The sequence below is a fragment of the Hyposmocoma kahamanoa genome, unplaced genomic scaffold, assembly GCF_003589595.1.
Source record: "Hyposmocoma kahamanoa isolate Upper Pololo Valley unplaced genomic scaffold, ASM358959v1 92, whole genome shotgun sequence".
In the NCBI taxonomy this organism is placed as follows: Eukaryota; Metazoa; Arthropoda; class Insecta; order Lepidoptera; family Cosmopterigidae; genus Hyposmocoma; species Hyposmocoma kahamanoa.
Window position 1 is genome coordinate 19243770 of NW_020654748.1, and position 15862 is coordinate 19259631.

General features: G+C 37.0%; 1 protein-coding gene and 1 long non-coding RNA gene across 2 annotated transcripts; both read right to left on the bottom strand.

Annotated features, from left to right (window-relative positions):
* Positions 1–1551: 1551 nt before the first annotated feature.
* On the bottom strand, positions 1552–5816 carry LOC113236974. The gene is made up of 3 exons (XR_003311000.1): positions 5678–5816; positions 2271–2463; positions 1552–1734 (listed from the first exon to the last, which is right to left on the bottom strand). It is a non-coding gene; the product is annotated as an uncharacterized LOC113236974 (long non-coding RNA).
* A 3277-nt stretch (positions 5817–9093) lies between these two features.
* Positions 9094–15656, bottom strand: LOC113236971. The gene is made up of 4 exons (XM_026473201.1): positions 15473–15656; positions 12130–12328; positions 10007–10630; positions 9094–9847 (listed from the first exon to the last, which is right to left on the bottom strand). Exons 1-4 carry the CDS (start codon positions 15484–15486, stop codon positions 9479–9481), a joined length of 1206 nt encoding a protein of 401 aa, XP_026328986.1. The 5' UTR covers positions 15487–15656; the 3' UTR covers positions 9094–9478.
* Between the last annotated feature and the right edge of the window lie 206 nt (positions 15657–15862).

Here is a 15862-nt window from a genome sequence, read left to right on the forward strand (position 1 = left end):
ACACACACACACACACACACACACACACACACACACACACACACACATCCTCTAATCATCAAAATCAAACACACATCTAAGTAATAACTGTACTGGATTGGAGGAGCGGTGGCTTCTGACACAAGTATTTTCATACTTAAGTTCACCAGGAATGATATCGCACTGCTGTTACAATAGTGTAGTAACTCAAAATATGTGGAATTTAATATTATGTCATTACTGTACGTAAAATTTGATTCTTTACACGTCAAAAAACCGTTCGTTAGAATATTGTAAGAAACAATCAATAGATATCTCTTAACTCAAAATGAGACACACTTTATGTGAGCTATTTCTGGCTAAAATAATCCGTATTCAAAAACATGAAATTATTTTATCCATTTTATTTTTAAATATATTTGAGAAATTGTTTAAGTGTCTATAAAAAACTATAACATATAAATTTTAATGATTTTTTTGCAGGAAGTGAGTAATTCGTTTTTCGTCGATTCTGAGAAAGTCCTTTTTTGAGTTAATACACTATTGTATTAACAGTGCGATACATGCAACCTAGATTCAGTTAAGTCAATAAATTTTTAAATATTTTGTTTGTACATTACAATAGTGTTAACAATTAAATATATATAATTTGCCTCACTTCTCAGCTCTTACCCCTCAGGATCTGGTTCCACCGCAGCGCTCTGTCGCAGCAGCATTAACACCCTTCTGGTTGTAGTGACTAGTGAGAAATGTTGCTACTTCACAAATGTAAGTAATTTACAAATTAAAGTCAAAGATACGTGCCGTCGCAGGAATTCGAACCGTTTACCTCTCAATTGAGATGCACCGCTCTCCCACTGGGCTATCAACATTGAAATAAGTACTTGTATCTATTTACACCCCATAACTATTAGGTAGCAAGGATAACTAACTTGATCTATGATGACATCTGCAGATGCGAACGCTGATGGGAATTTTTCATACCGTTTGAATCGATGATAAATAGAGATAAATACGGATTACAGATACGCAAACATTTCGTACTCTTTTGGGTATATAAAGCCACATATGATACGCCAAAAGTGCTTTTATATCACATTAAAATCATAAAAATAATACGAACTACAACATTTTTTTTTTATAAAACCTCACCTGTCACCTAATGGAAAGCGACGATGAGGTCGACGATGGTGCATGCACACCTAAATAATGCCTGTTCACTCTCGCCTTGAAAAGGCCTAAGTTATAACGTTCAGAGAACAAGTCTTCAGGCAGGGAATTCCACACCATTGCCGTTCGCCATATAAATGTGGAAGCGTAACGCTACGTGCGAATCTTTGGAATATCTACAACATAGGAGTGGAACCCAAGCCTACGCCTAGTCCCTCGGCGATGTGATGTGAAATTTTACAACTCTCCCGGTTATCGAGTAAAAGCATAAAAATGTTATCGAGTAATTTAATTCGTAGAATCTTTAACGCTCTCTCCTCAAAAGTTGTTATTTTGCAAAAGTGGCCTTATTACACCAAAGGTGCGATTTTGTAAAGATGACAGAAAGTCAATGAAAGAAAGGTTTACTTGAACGTCATTACTAATAAAAATATCACAATTGTAACGTAATTACTTAACACATTTCTGTATTATTTCAACTGGAAATAAACTACGGACATAGATCTTCTATAATTTCCATCTTCATTCCATGAAGATAGGCCGATGTCAACATATACAGCGCGGTGATTTTTGAGGTTGTAAACACTGCAACAAATTTTATAAAATGTAGCGCTGTTAGGCCTAGGGGATTTTCTTTATGGTACTAAGTGCTGGGGCGAACGGTCGTTCGCCTGGTGTTAAACGACACGCAAGTCCATGGCCATTGCAGCACCACTTAGTGCTTTAAATGATAAGGATCTCATGGACACTGCCACTGCGCCTGGCACCTTGAGACATAAGTCGACAAGTCCCATGTGCCTGTAATTTCACCAGCACCCACATCTTCACAGACATATATTATGTCTGTGCTCATCCTTCAAAACTGAAACAGAAATAGGTGGTTCACAAGGAGCTTTACTGCTCCTGAATTAATTCCAGCTCGGGCATAAACTTTTTCTAACCTCCTTAAGCCGATTTCTCTGTGTGTGTTAACTCCCTTAAAGGTTGGTGTTAAGTGAGTAACTCGCTACAACATTATGATTTAAGATCAAGGGTGCTGAATCAGTATTTTTCTAACTTAATTCTTGTGATATTGGATACGCAATTCACCGAAAACCAAAACCTATCTTAGGAATACTTACACCAGTTGGCGGTGGTGGCTTCTTATAGCAAACGAAGCTGACGCCGGAAGGTTTGGATTTCGAGAATAGTTTGTAGGCGATGGCTAGGACGCCGAGGCCGATGAGCACCCCAGCGACAATCGGCACCCAGTTTGGTGTGCCGGAGGTCGAGGGCGGTTCTCTCGGCGGGGTTAGCTTCTCTGAGGACATTACTCTGCAAACATCAATTTAGAAAGAAAAGACACATTCGCTGGTGCCAAATACAGCAAAATGCTAGTTTTATTTCGACCGTCATTTTTGTTTTTACTTTGTCAGGTACCCAACATTTTACTTCTGGTAATTCGTTACTTTAGTTGGTTAGTGCCAGTGAAATATGAAAATGCATTTATTTGAAAAACGATGTACCTATTAGTTATTATTTCGATTTGTGTTCTATTTTGTCACGTTCCCAAAATGTTTCTTCTGACAATTCTTCACTTCAGTTGGCTGGTGCCAAACATTGTTACGTTATTTGAAAAACTATTTGACCGTGACAAAAACACGGCCAAAATAAAAGTAATAATAATTAGTTTTATTTTGACCGTGATTTTTGTTTTTTACTATGTCAGGTTCTCATAATTTTACTTCTGGAACTTCCTCACTTTAGTTGGCTGGTGCCAAACAAAACAAAAAATGTTTTGTATACATGTTTGGTTAGATAGTATTTTACATCCAAATAGTACTAACTATTTGGATGTTAGGATGCATCTTGTATGATTTGTGATTGATAGAAACTTGAAACTCTCTCCTGTAACGTTGTCATTTTACAAATGTGGCCTTATTAGACCTGCGAGATCAGTATTATACGACAATTGAGCAATTAATACACGTTTCATTACATCACACACTAAATTATAGAGTGACGCAATCGGAAAAATCACATTTAGAAAGGTAATTAAAATAGTTTATTGATACCTTGTGACGGGACGAACAAGTCGGGTACCTGGTGTTAAGCGACAGGCCCGTCCATAGCAGTTGCATTGCCACTCAAAGCTGTAAATCGCAAAGATCTAAGTGCAACTGCCACTGCATGTGTCACTCTGAGACATAAATTGACAAGTCTCATGTGCTTGTAATTTCGCCAGCGCACTTACTCTTGAAAACCGAAACGCAGTAATACTCACATTACTGCTTGACGACAGTAGTAGGTATGGTCTACTCATCGACACGCACAACAATTTTTTTTATAATATCAAGTAACGGGACGAACAAGTCCTCAGTAAAAGAGCTGGAGGAACTACAGGCTCATGGGAACAGTGGCACTGCAACTGTTGTATGGATAGGCGTGTCTCTTACCACAAGGTACCTACTCGCTTACATCATCTAAGTTCGCCCGTCAATTGAGTTCAAAGAAAAGCAATTAAAATGTAAAATATCGCCCAATTAAAAAATAAGTACACACGGAGTGTAGGCAAATATGTGTGGTCATAAAAATTCGGTTAGATAAACCTGAATCAGCATTATTGTTTGTAGGGAATGAATGCCGTTTTGTGTAAATAAAACACTTTTAAGGAAAATATGCCATATCACTGGCGATAGCATGGTATATGCAATCACGCATTAGTTCAATACAAACAATTTATTGTGAGTAGCCCATCCATAATAATCTCATAATACTTCTCTTATTATACTATGATAATAAATAGAGTAGGTACTAACATTGTAAAAACAAAGAAAAACATTATCCTAATCGTGAGTGCCGGCTGATACAATGCAACATGATCAGACAATCAATATGACAGCCAACGCTAAGAATGTCATATATCGACTCATCCAAAGAACAGAGCCCGATGTGATCATATAGCGAAACGAGAATAAATATGTTACGAGAACAATTTCGTTATTCAAATTAAGGCCTATGTAAAGGTATTTTGAGAATTTATATATTTTATTTCGTTTCGGAAATATAAAATCGAACAACGGTCGATCTGACATCCACAGTGAAGAAGACCGAACGAAATGTACTATGTTCTAGAACAAGTAGTCTTGCACATAGATCTTTGTTCTGCGGATGAGTCGATATGCTGCAATGGGTAGGGCTTAACATTTGGCAGTTATGCAAAATGTTACTTTCCGAAGCTTCTTTGAACGTTATATGATGATGGAAGATGCAAGTTTGGTTGTTTGTATAACTAAGAGCCAATATTAAAAGCTACATTCTAAGATTCAGTCACTGTTGTCTTGTTAAAATTATAAGAGATATACTCGTATATATACAAGTGATGGAGCGAACCAGTCTTGCGCCTGGTGGTAAACGACGCGCCTACTCATAATACTTGCAATGGCACTCAGAGCTTTAAATCGCAAAAACCTGAGGGGTACTGCAACTGCGCCCGTCATCAAATAGTAAGGCTCATGTGTTTACAGTTTCAACGGCACCCTTATCCTTCAAAACCGGAACACAGCAATGTTCACATTACTGCCTTACGGCAGAAATAGCTATGGTGGCAGTACTTCCCTGGACGAACTCTCACAAGGAGCTCTACAGTTTCTAAGGCTGAGGCTATTTTATAACGAACTCTAGACTTCGACCAAAAAAAATGGCGAGTTAAACAAGTTTTTCGTATTGCCAAAACTCTCAGCCTAACTTATAATGGATTTGCTTATTCGAATTGGGTGGAATGGAGGGAATCTTCATTAACTTATTTATTCTATATTATAAGCTTAAAAAAAAAACGATTATTAATTTTTAATAATGGTTAGCTTCTTACACAAACAGTTTTAAAGGTTCCTTAAGGAGGAAGGAAATTCAAAAAGCCAGTGTTGTAGATATACGCATTCAACGAACTGACGATTTCTCTCTTGTCTGCATGTCGTAACTAGCTAGTCGTAGAATTTCTGTTTAGCACCACGTCTCATGATAAATAGTTTGTACACCTTCGATGTACAATCTACTATTATGAATTTAAACTGTAACAGCAACGACAGAGATCGAAAGACGGATACGATTTTTTACCGATTTCAAAAAAAGGAAGAGTTTCTCAAATTTTTTATATATGTTACGCAATAACTCATTTGTACACTCATTTGTGAACTGATTTTGATGATTCTTTCTTTGTTGGAAAGAATGTACCTCCGTAGTGGTTTCATTTAAATTTGAAGAAAATATTCCACATCTAAGGGTGTCAAACTAGGGGATGAATGACTTTTGAGGTCGGTTTTTTTAGTACTCTGTATTGAGATTATGTATTATAAAATTTTTATATCCCACTTGTTTTTCAATTTAATGGACATTGTACTCTAGAATACTACTACAAGGTTTTTCTACACATATAATATAATATCTCTACTCCCTGATCCCTCAATTTGAACATTATAAGCTTTGCATAACAGTGAAACAAAGCAATTTTCAAAGCATGTACATGGTATTTCACACAAAATCTACCTACCAACTAAGTCACAGTTTCAACAACAACAAAATCCACGAAATCATAATTTCAACATCCACTGTCGTGTAATAAAAACTGATAAAGTATATATTGCTATTTGTATCGCATTATATTCACTATTATTTGATCAATCTAAATGGGGTTACAAATTTGACAACTTCGCGACATTGACAAATCATTTCTATCCTTTATTTTTTTCCATCTTCTAAGTTTCTATCATATATACTTGTCTAGTAGACTAGACTACTCTTGGAGGATGGAAAAAAGTTTCCATAGTCTAAGAGACTACTAGACTAGTAGACACTATTCATGATTACTCAGAATATCAACAGTACTAACGGATGATTGTTGTTTTTTTTTTGTTTATAATACTAAGTGACGGGACGAACAAGTTGTGCACCTGGTAGTAAGCGAAGTAAGGTAATTTTCCTGGACGAACTGTTTCACAAGGAGCGCTACCACTAATAAGACGGATATGAATATGTTGTAGGGATACTCTGATCATGCGAGCGGTTGGCAGTGGAAACTGATAACCTTCAATGTTTGAACACGTTCTGTTTCACTGCTGTGATTATATGAATGATATCGCGATTTGATTCCATTGAAAAATATTTCAACTAGTTTCCCAACAGATCACTTATTTTTAAAGCTTCAAATAAAATAAAACCGCTTTGAAATCTGTCCATCCCTTGTTTTGGGAGCTACGATGCCACAGGGACACATAGAGATACAACGGCAAAGACTTCAGGTTATACAAACATTACGACTCCTATGTTTTTACACCGTCGGGTTAAAAAAGAACTCCAGTGGAAACTTTTAGTAGCAGTAGAGCTCCTTGTGAAAGAGTTCGTCCAGGAAAGTATTGCCACCTTACCTATTTCTGCGGCCAATTAGTAATGTATTATAATTATAATTACTGCGTTCCGGTTTAGAAGGGTACGGGCTCAATTTATATTGCGGCGGATCGGAATGGAAGCGAATTTTTGTAACGATATTGTACATAGCATAATGAACTTTACGGTCAATTGTGTTACGTACAAACTAGATACGAGCCAAAAATCACGTCGCGCGTCTTCCGCGGAATTCTCGCATATGCTCGAGAATGTTCACGCATTTACGAGAATTCCGCAGCTGCTGTCGGCGACGATTGGCGAATCCGCGGGAAGTGGCGCGAAGGCAGGCTCAGTGTGACGTCATTCGTCGACGAATACTACAGCCTCATGGCGAGGTCGCAGGGATGTTCGAGCATTCCAGCGATTGGGCGCCTCTTCACGCGCAGCGAGGCGAAATTGACGCTTCCATTTAATTCCGTTCCGCCGGAATGTAAATTGAGCCTAAGGGTGCTGGTGAAATTAGAATCACATGGGACTTGTCGACTATGTCTCAGGGTGACGGTTGCTGTAGCAGCGCCCCTGAAATCTTTGTGATTTAAAGCTCTGAGTGGCACTGTAACTGTTATGGATAGGCGTGTCGCTTACCACCAGGCGCAAGACTTATATGTCTCGTCACTTAGTATTATAAAAAAAAAACTTGATAAATCGTGACTCGCCGTCGACAGCATTTCGGCTTCAGATAATATTACCTATTTTTTTTAAAACTGATCAGCAATTGTTTCTCAACTTCAAGTCTAAAATTACATACATTTATGATGAGAATACACAATCAAAGTTAACTTACAAAGTATTTGAAATAGTAAACATTGCCATTGTTTTTGTATAGGTATAGAAGAGTTGGTGAACGCTCTCTTGAACGCTCTGTGACTTTGTAAATTGTTAACATATTATATAAAATCTGCTGCGATCACCGCTCTGGGTCGTGGTTGGTTCAGCAGGTGTCCATTGTCGTTCAGCGAGCTACGATTTTTTATTAAGATAGGAATGTTTGGCAAAATCTTTTGTAAATCCCAGTTTTTTTTATTTTAGTACTTACATAAATTTTAAATTTGACTAATTCCTATGTAGATAATTTGTTAATTCCCATGTAGATGATTATTTGTAGATAATATCTTATTTATACAGGAACTTTTGTACAAGGTATATGTGAGTTCCATCGTATCCTAGACTATAGCTTAGATATCTGGGCGGCGCTGAGAGCCTATAAAAAGGCTGTTTCCCGCGGCCCGTGCGAGCTCGCGCCTACGGTACGGACCCGAACGGGCTCGCACTTGCGAGCGCGTCTGTCATTTGGTGACTGTTTCTTGTTTGACAGTGTTAATTTGAATGATTAGTATGAATCGGTAAAGCAAACTACGTATGTTCAATTCAATATTGCCTGCTCTTGTTGAATGACACCTAGCGGCGTCGTTTCTTCTGGACTCGCCTGTGGCTGTGGCGCGAGCTCACGTGCGACCCTTGAAGTCACGGGCCGTGGGAATACAACTCTAGAAGTGAATATTTACAATAGATTTAACTCCGAATGGGGACAATAAATAAAACGATTTATTTCCACACAATATTTATTTAAGCAATAACATAATTGATAATACAATATTAAATTCTGATATAATGAATGCATAGTAACCTAATGATCTTAGATATGTACGTAAGAATAATATACACATACATACGATGCTCTGATTCCAAAGTAAGTAGCTAATGCACTTGTGTTATGAAAATCGGAACAACTATGGTACCACAAACACCCAGACCCGAGACAATATAGAAAAGTTAGTTTCTACGAATCCGGGACCGCTGAGATGGCGACACCATGAAAACCGGTGTGCAAGCCACTCGACCAGGTCTTACATAAAAAATAGAAGACTGAAAATACAAACATTAACTAAATAAACGTTCTTTTAAAAACAAAAATAGTTATTAGCAAAAAATGGAACAAGATTTTTTTTTTTGTAAATATGACGTTATAAAAATATGTAATATACTCCCGGACACATAATTCGAGCCACCTTGCATTTTCAATAGATAGATAGATAAAACGTTTATTGTCTTGCATCACACACACAACAATATAATAGAGTAAATTGATTAAGAGACACACAGAAATCAAAATTAAAACGAAAAAAAAGCATAAAAACATAATACTAACCTAATTATCAACAGCTGTGTGTGTGTGCTAAAGCAAGCCAAATAGGTCGTGGCTCAGTACAAAATTTGCTCACGAGCAAGGCACTGATTTTCAGCCACCACCTTCGAGGGTAGCGCGTTGCGGTGCATCAAAAACAAAAACATTGTGAGGTGAATGTAGCGTGCATATGTTAGTATCACGTATATATATAACCCTTAGCTTCAACAATGTTTGATTGATCACGACCTATTATGCAACTTTGAAACTGGTATACTAACCGTCATTTCCTTAAGTCCTTAAATAAAATTTTAATTTAAAAAACTGGAGAAAACTATTTCTTCGACGATAACTATATTTTTATATTCTAGCCCTTTAACGATAAAAGTGCAAGGTGGCCCGAATTATGTGTCCGGGAGTGTATAATTAAGGATAATAATAATTATTTATTTCGGATTATCTCCATGTCGTGTTAGTAACAATAGTAAACTTATGACTAAGTTAGTAAATACAAATTTTCTATAACATTAATCCCTTTCGGCTGTCGCATGAAGAGCCTCCCAAGTCTGTATAAATGGGCAGTCGACTCTGGTCGCTACAATGGCTGCTATAATACCAATAACGCCATCAACAAACTGCAAAATACTACGCAAACTACTTACTTATTAAGTTGTATTACTTTCGGAAATACAGTTTTCTCAAAATAAGTAACACAATAATGGATTATGCAATATTATTTTAACTAGAACGTATGATGCATGCAATAAAATTACTAATAGGTACTTAAATATGCAAGAATTTGTAATTGTATTCATGGAATTGACTAGCAGTCAATAAATATTTGGCGACTTCCTTATACGAGCCCGGGCGTGCCAGCACTTCGAGAAGTCTTTCCAATTTCGCAGCATAACTACTTAAAGTCCAGGGGTGTATGTTCGTAAAAAGGTTGTCTTTGCTATTCCAGAAGTAAAGTAACTTGCCCGTTTTGAGTGCGTTGTAAAGCTTCCGAACCAAAATCGTAAAGAGAGCTGCTGGATTCTGTGTCCAGAAATCTCTGTCGTGTTCTCGTTCCACAATTTCCCACAACACTAAATTCTTCAAGAAATAACTTGCAATTTTGTCCATATCTTGTGCGTCGCGAAGTTTTTTTAGCTACAAAAATACAATTTATTATAGTAATTATAAAATAAGATAAGTACTTTATTAATTGTACATTGTACTCTTTGATTTATGACCAACTTTGCGAGTTATTATCTGATATTTTTTGTTTCATATTCTCAAAATTTTGTATTTTTATTGTAACTCAATTACTAGTAAGTGTATATTTATTTTAAACACCAGACCCAAACGCCAATACCTGGAGGTGTCATTACCGGCGTTTTTATTTTGCTTCGGCACCACTAGCCAGAATTTCTCTGCATTGCTCCAGTTAGCACGTATTAGTCTGTACGAATTGGTAATAGGCCAACGCTCCTCCGGGAATTTCAGTGCCGGCACCAAATCCACATCCAATTTAAACCCCTTGGATATATTTTCAATAATCAAAGTCTTCGCTGGACCACTTTCGGACTGCCGTATAGTGTACGGCACGTCGCCAGAATAAATAATCGGTGTGGAACCACGCTTAAATAAATTCAAAGCGATGTCCACAACTCCCTTGAACCAATCCATAAAGTATGAGCGGAGCAAAAAGTCCTGTCCATCGCTCCACTTATAGGCTGCATTGTTAATTTCCCAGTTGCAGCTATCGCGCATCATGAGTTGCTTGTATTGGGTTCCCATCCTAAGGTGCACATACCCTGCCTCCTTTGGCACCAGGGCAACATCTTCAGGATGCGCCCTCTCGTTCAAAGGAAGTCCAATGACAATAGCCACATCAAATTCATCCGGTTTTGTAACGCGAGTTCGATCATAGTGACTTCCGGCCAATAGTACCTAGAAAGCAATTTGAAAGTCTTAGCTTTGATCTGAAATTACCACACAGAAATGTAATATAAATAAAAAATCTAAACTTTTTATATATCAGTTGAATAGAAAACATGTTTGTCAGTGTCCCTGAATAACGTAACCTCAGTACAGAGTACTAAAAAAACCGACCTCAAAAGTCATTAATCTCCTAGTTTACCACCCTTAGAGGTCGAATATTTTCTTCAAATTTAAATGGGACCACTTTTGGGAGTTCTCGTGTAACATATACATACATAAAAAACATTCGAATTGAGAACCTCCTCCTTTTTTAAAGTCGCTTAAAAAACAATAGAAGTGCTTTAAACTTCGATTACATCAGTCAATTACCGTCGCCAACTAGTATTTATGTGGTCTATGGTCGCCAAAACTCACACGTCCATAATTTGAAACACTATGATATCTTAATCATGATTGGTCGTAGTTTACAATTTAAAAGAAATAATACTGACTGTTAATATAATTTAAACTCTCCCCTGTTGCCATGTCGTTCAAAGTTCAATACCTGTTATTGCAAGCTACGACGTTTTATCTGTAGTATATTGAAATTTCAATTCGTTTCATTTCAATGTGCTGCCGTCAATAGCTCAACGGCGACGAATTTGAGATGTTCACTTAGTTCTCCAAAAAAAAGAAGTGACCATATTGCAGCGGTTTAAGTTTACATTCGTTTCTTGTAGCAAAAAACTATTACGATAAACAGAAAATTAAAAATTTATTAAAATTAAATAAGACTTAACGATGATGTCACACATCACCGTAGATAATATTACAAGTGCAACTAATATCATTTTTGCACTTCAAAGTAACAAAGTAAGGCATTTTTCTGCAACTTTCGAGGTTAATTGTCTCGAGGTAATTGACTCGACCATAAAGTACAAAGGGAATTGATCTATAGTTCATTTGTTTAGGTACTTAACTAAATGTAAACAATCTTGATATATCTTTTTATTGAAACATATTCATTACAAATCAATAGATATAAAAATAGACATGCAATTTCATACGAAGCTAAGTATTTGTATTTTGTATTTGAATGTAAGAAAAAATTATTTTATAAATGTATATTTCATTAAATAGACATCTCAACAATGTTTACATTTAATTAAGTCCCTAAACAAATGGACTATAAGCTTAAGCATGTGGAACTTTGCGTATTGTTGGCACACGTGCAACGCAAACTAAGCACTTCTATTGTATTTATTGGAGCTTCCTTTCCTTGGTGGCGGCGACTCGACTTCGTTGTGTCTGAACTTAATATGCAAGTTATCTGTCAGTTTAGTTAATATCTCTTCTAGATCTATTTCAATGTTGGAAACGATTAATGAACATTGTTTTTTATTTTGTAATTTACAAAGTACTCTTTCTCTCACAGAAATCTGCCTTACGAATGAGTCAATGTGACGAATTCAAGTGTAATTTGCATACCTATAAAATAAATATACATTTGAGTATGAGAAGGTACTTACATTGCTTGAATATCTCTCAAAGTAAGGGTCCACCTGCTTCATCTTCGTATGAATTTGCCTAAAGACATCGGTGAAGACTCCATAATACGTTTCGAATTCATCATCATTCAGGGCGACATAACGCACGTAGATGTCTTGCAGCAGCGAGTTCAGATTGTTTATTACTGGATTATTAGGTATATTGTCACTGGATACGCCTCTGTTAAGTAGATATAGATTATAGGGTCTTATATTATAATGAAGGGTGTAAGAGGATACTATCAAGAAGTAATTATGAACAATGAAAAATTCAAACTAAATACGCAACTGAATATTTTATATAAAAAAGCTAATGTGCAACAGGCAAGAAGAAATTGCTATTCTCTTCAAGCGAACTTAGAATAGAATAAAAATAAAAGTTATAATCAAATTTTTATTGAACAAAACCGACCTCAAAACTTGAGTTACATCTATTTGCAAATTTTCACTAAAATCGGTTAGATAAATTTCAAATTAAATTTCGCAAATAAATTCCGTGAAACTCAGAGGTGCGAGCCCGGATTCGAACCCACGACCCTCTGCTTGAGAGGCAGTAGGTCAAACCATTAGGCTACCACAGCTTTTTTTTATCGCGTAACATACACACAAAAAAATACAGTCGAAAAGAGAACCTAATGTTTTTTTAAGTAGAAATTATGCATTGTTTTTAATTTTCAGTTTGATCGGATACGCTATTATATTGTTATTATGATGTAATTACAAGCAAGCCGTTGATATAAAATTATTCGGTAGGATCAGTGCACTGGATTCTGAATTATGCAGCTTCAGAACAGAAACCGAAAAATTTTTATTCCAATTTCGTCTAGCCTCATTTTTGGATTTTCTTTTTTTTTTGTCACATTGAATTCAGATCCGTGCATTTGAAACGGATTTTTCAAGCAATTTTAGTGGTTTATGCTCGGCTTAGATAAATTATTCGTTTGTAGAAACCAGTAGAAACGAACATAAACTACCGTTTGGCAATTAGAAAGAAAAAGTAATAATGTAAATTGGCGGTTTTAGTTCCGACGCTCCTCAATTTGTAAAATTACCAATCAGTGCATGTTAGTGCGCGACCCTTTTTTTTCTGCGGGGGGAAATCTTTATGTGGGGACTTTCCCTCCAGGCTGGAGGGCCTACCCCACTAAAACCCCCCCGGGTTTACCTCCTGCCGGTTGAGTCGGCGCCGTGGGGTCGGTACACATTCACTACGACTTAGTGCGCGACCCTTCCTCCCGGATAGACTTATTGCTAAACAAGCAGTTGGTTCGTTGATGATACTTTCACAATATTACCTAAAGAAGAGGTCCAAGAAAGAAGGTATGCACCTTCTTTCTTGGACCATCTTAATGATTTTAGTACTAAGATCCAATTTACTATGGAACAAGAGAATTGTGGTACTTTAGCTTTCTTAGATGTTTTAATTAAAAGAAATCCTAATAACTCCTTAGGCCATACTGTACAGATATTTCGAAAGAAAACCCATACAGATAGGTATCTCAATCATTGACTTACAATTATATGGACGTCGGGTCCGCGCTAAAAAGTGTCCGAACTTATAGGGCGTTAAAATCGTATACAGAGCGTCAATCACACTTTAGTCTTCGTTTGTTCGACTGACAGCGAAGCAAGCAAAATTAGACAGTACTGCGATGACATTACAATTTAAATTCAACGTTTTAGCTGTTTCATATTCTTTTACATGTCACTACGTTTAAATAGGTTAACTTGGGACATTTTTTTCGTGGTTTTTGTATTAGACCCGTCGTCCATTTATTTGTAAGTCAATGATCTCAATGGTAATTCCCATCACCATCCTAGCCAGTTAGCTACCATGGGCAAATCTTTGTTTCTGAAAGCACATGGTGTCTGCGACAGTAATCATCTGGCAGGGGAACTTCAGCATATGAAGCAAGTCCTACATGCGAATAAGTTGAAGATTCCACGCCAATGCCGCCCTTGTGAAACCACCAACAGTCGAGCGAAGACCTGCCATCTTACCTTACGTGAGAGGTGTTACAGACAAAATCGGAAGAGTCCTCAGGCGTGCACCTATCAAGACCTATTATTATATTATATTTCAAGCCCTTGAGGAAGATTTATCAGTTCCTTAGACCCGTGAAATGTAACATCCCCTTACAGGATGCAGGAATTTACAATCTTGACTGTGAGTGCGGTCTCTCTTATATTGGACAAACAAAGCGAAGTATCCGTACCCGCGTCAAAGAACATACCTATAGCTGATGACAAACACCGTCGCGTAAACAAGTCTGCAGTCTGCGAGCATGTCATGGATAAACCTACACATTCAATGAAGTTTGACAAACCCCAGGTCCTTGCAAAAGAAGTCCGTTATCTACCCAGGATGCTGCGAGAGGCCATTGAAATTAAAAAACATCCTAATTTCAACAGGGAAGATGGTTTCTCCGTACCACCAGTTTGGGATCCAGTATTTCCTCTAATGAAAAATCCCAAACAGACATAAGACTGCAGTACTAATTAATATGTTTCAGTTTATTCTAATTTCTATTATTAATTAATAATAAATTTAACTTAATAAAAATTCATTCAATAAAATAATTTGCAAAATTAATGTAGCGTAAATTGGGATGTTTTCTTTGTAAAATTAAAAATATGGTATTTAATTAATAACTATTGTAACTATAGTGAAAAAATATAGTGGTTTGCATCAATATTAGACATAACTGGTTGAAGACTATACCACCTCAGTCAACCGTGACCATGAGACCTGTAAAGGGCCCGAAACGTCGGTTTGTTTGAAAAAACAAATATACGCGATTTAAATCCGGAAAAATAGTTTCATTTCCTATGTGTAACAATCGCGAAAACCTAAGAACTCGGTAAAATAATGTTTTATATTAACGTACAAGTTTCGTAATGAATAAATGAAAACTATATTCAAACATCAAAGCCGTATTTGCGTGAAAACGGCTAGCCGGCAGCCTTGTTGTCGTTCAGTCAAAGTGACCGGCAATGTGCGGGGCGTCGTGCGGTATCTAAAGCTAGGGAGGGGCGGAGAGTGTCCGTTCTCTTTACTTTTTGTTCTCTGACGTTACTTATGATATCCAATAACTTAACGCGTGCTGCATACGTGCAGTTAAATACATGTTAATATATGTATGTGGCGAGCGAACGGCACGCGAACACATCGCACAACGTAAAGCACGTTTGCAGCTCGCGAGCCTTTCGCAAACATTCGCATTTGTGGCGCATCCGCCAGATCTGTACGCGCCCTAAAGGTAAACTCCAGTACCGTCCTTGAAAGGGTTAAATAATAAGAATGTTAAAAGAAAAAACTATTTACCTTCGGTTTGCCATGGCTATACTGTCAGATGAATAGCAAAGTTCTACTAGATTGCGTGATGGCTTCACAGGAATCTTCCGGTCCTGAATATTACTTGAAATTTACGACAAACTGGCACCAGTGGAGCTGGAAGGTTCTCCCTACGGGAAATAATACGGTGAAAATAAAGGCCTTCAGTGAATGGCGCCACATTCAGATTAAGGACATTAGGAAATGTGCCCACTATTTATATCTATAAATATCTCCAAATATTTATCATATATAGTTTATTATAATAAAATATTATATATCTGACAATTTTATAAACGGGTGAAACCCCGGTTGAAGTAACGTAAAGTGGATATAATAGGTATGTACTGTAGCCTAGGACGTAGCTCAGGTCGCGTAGCG

What these genes read in the sequence shown, in the direction of transcription:
- LOC113236971 (XM_026473201.1), bottom strand. An exon ending in TTGAGAGATATTCAAGCAAT is followed by an intron (nt 10,631 to 12,129) that starts GTAAGTACCTTC and finishes ATTGCTTTCTAG; the next exon opens with GTACTATTGGCCGGAAGTCA. An exon ending in AAATAAATATACACTTACTA is followed by an intron (nt 9,848 to 10,006) that starts GTAATTGAGTTA and finishes GTATTTTTGTAG; the next exon opens with CTAAAAAAACTTCGCGACGC.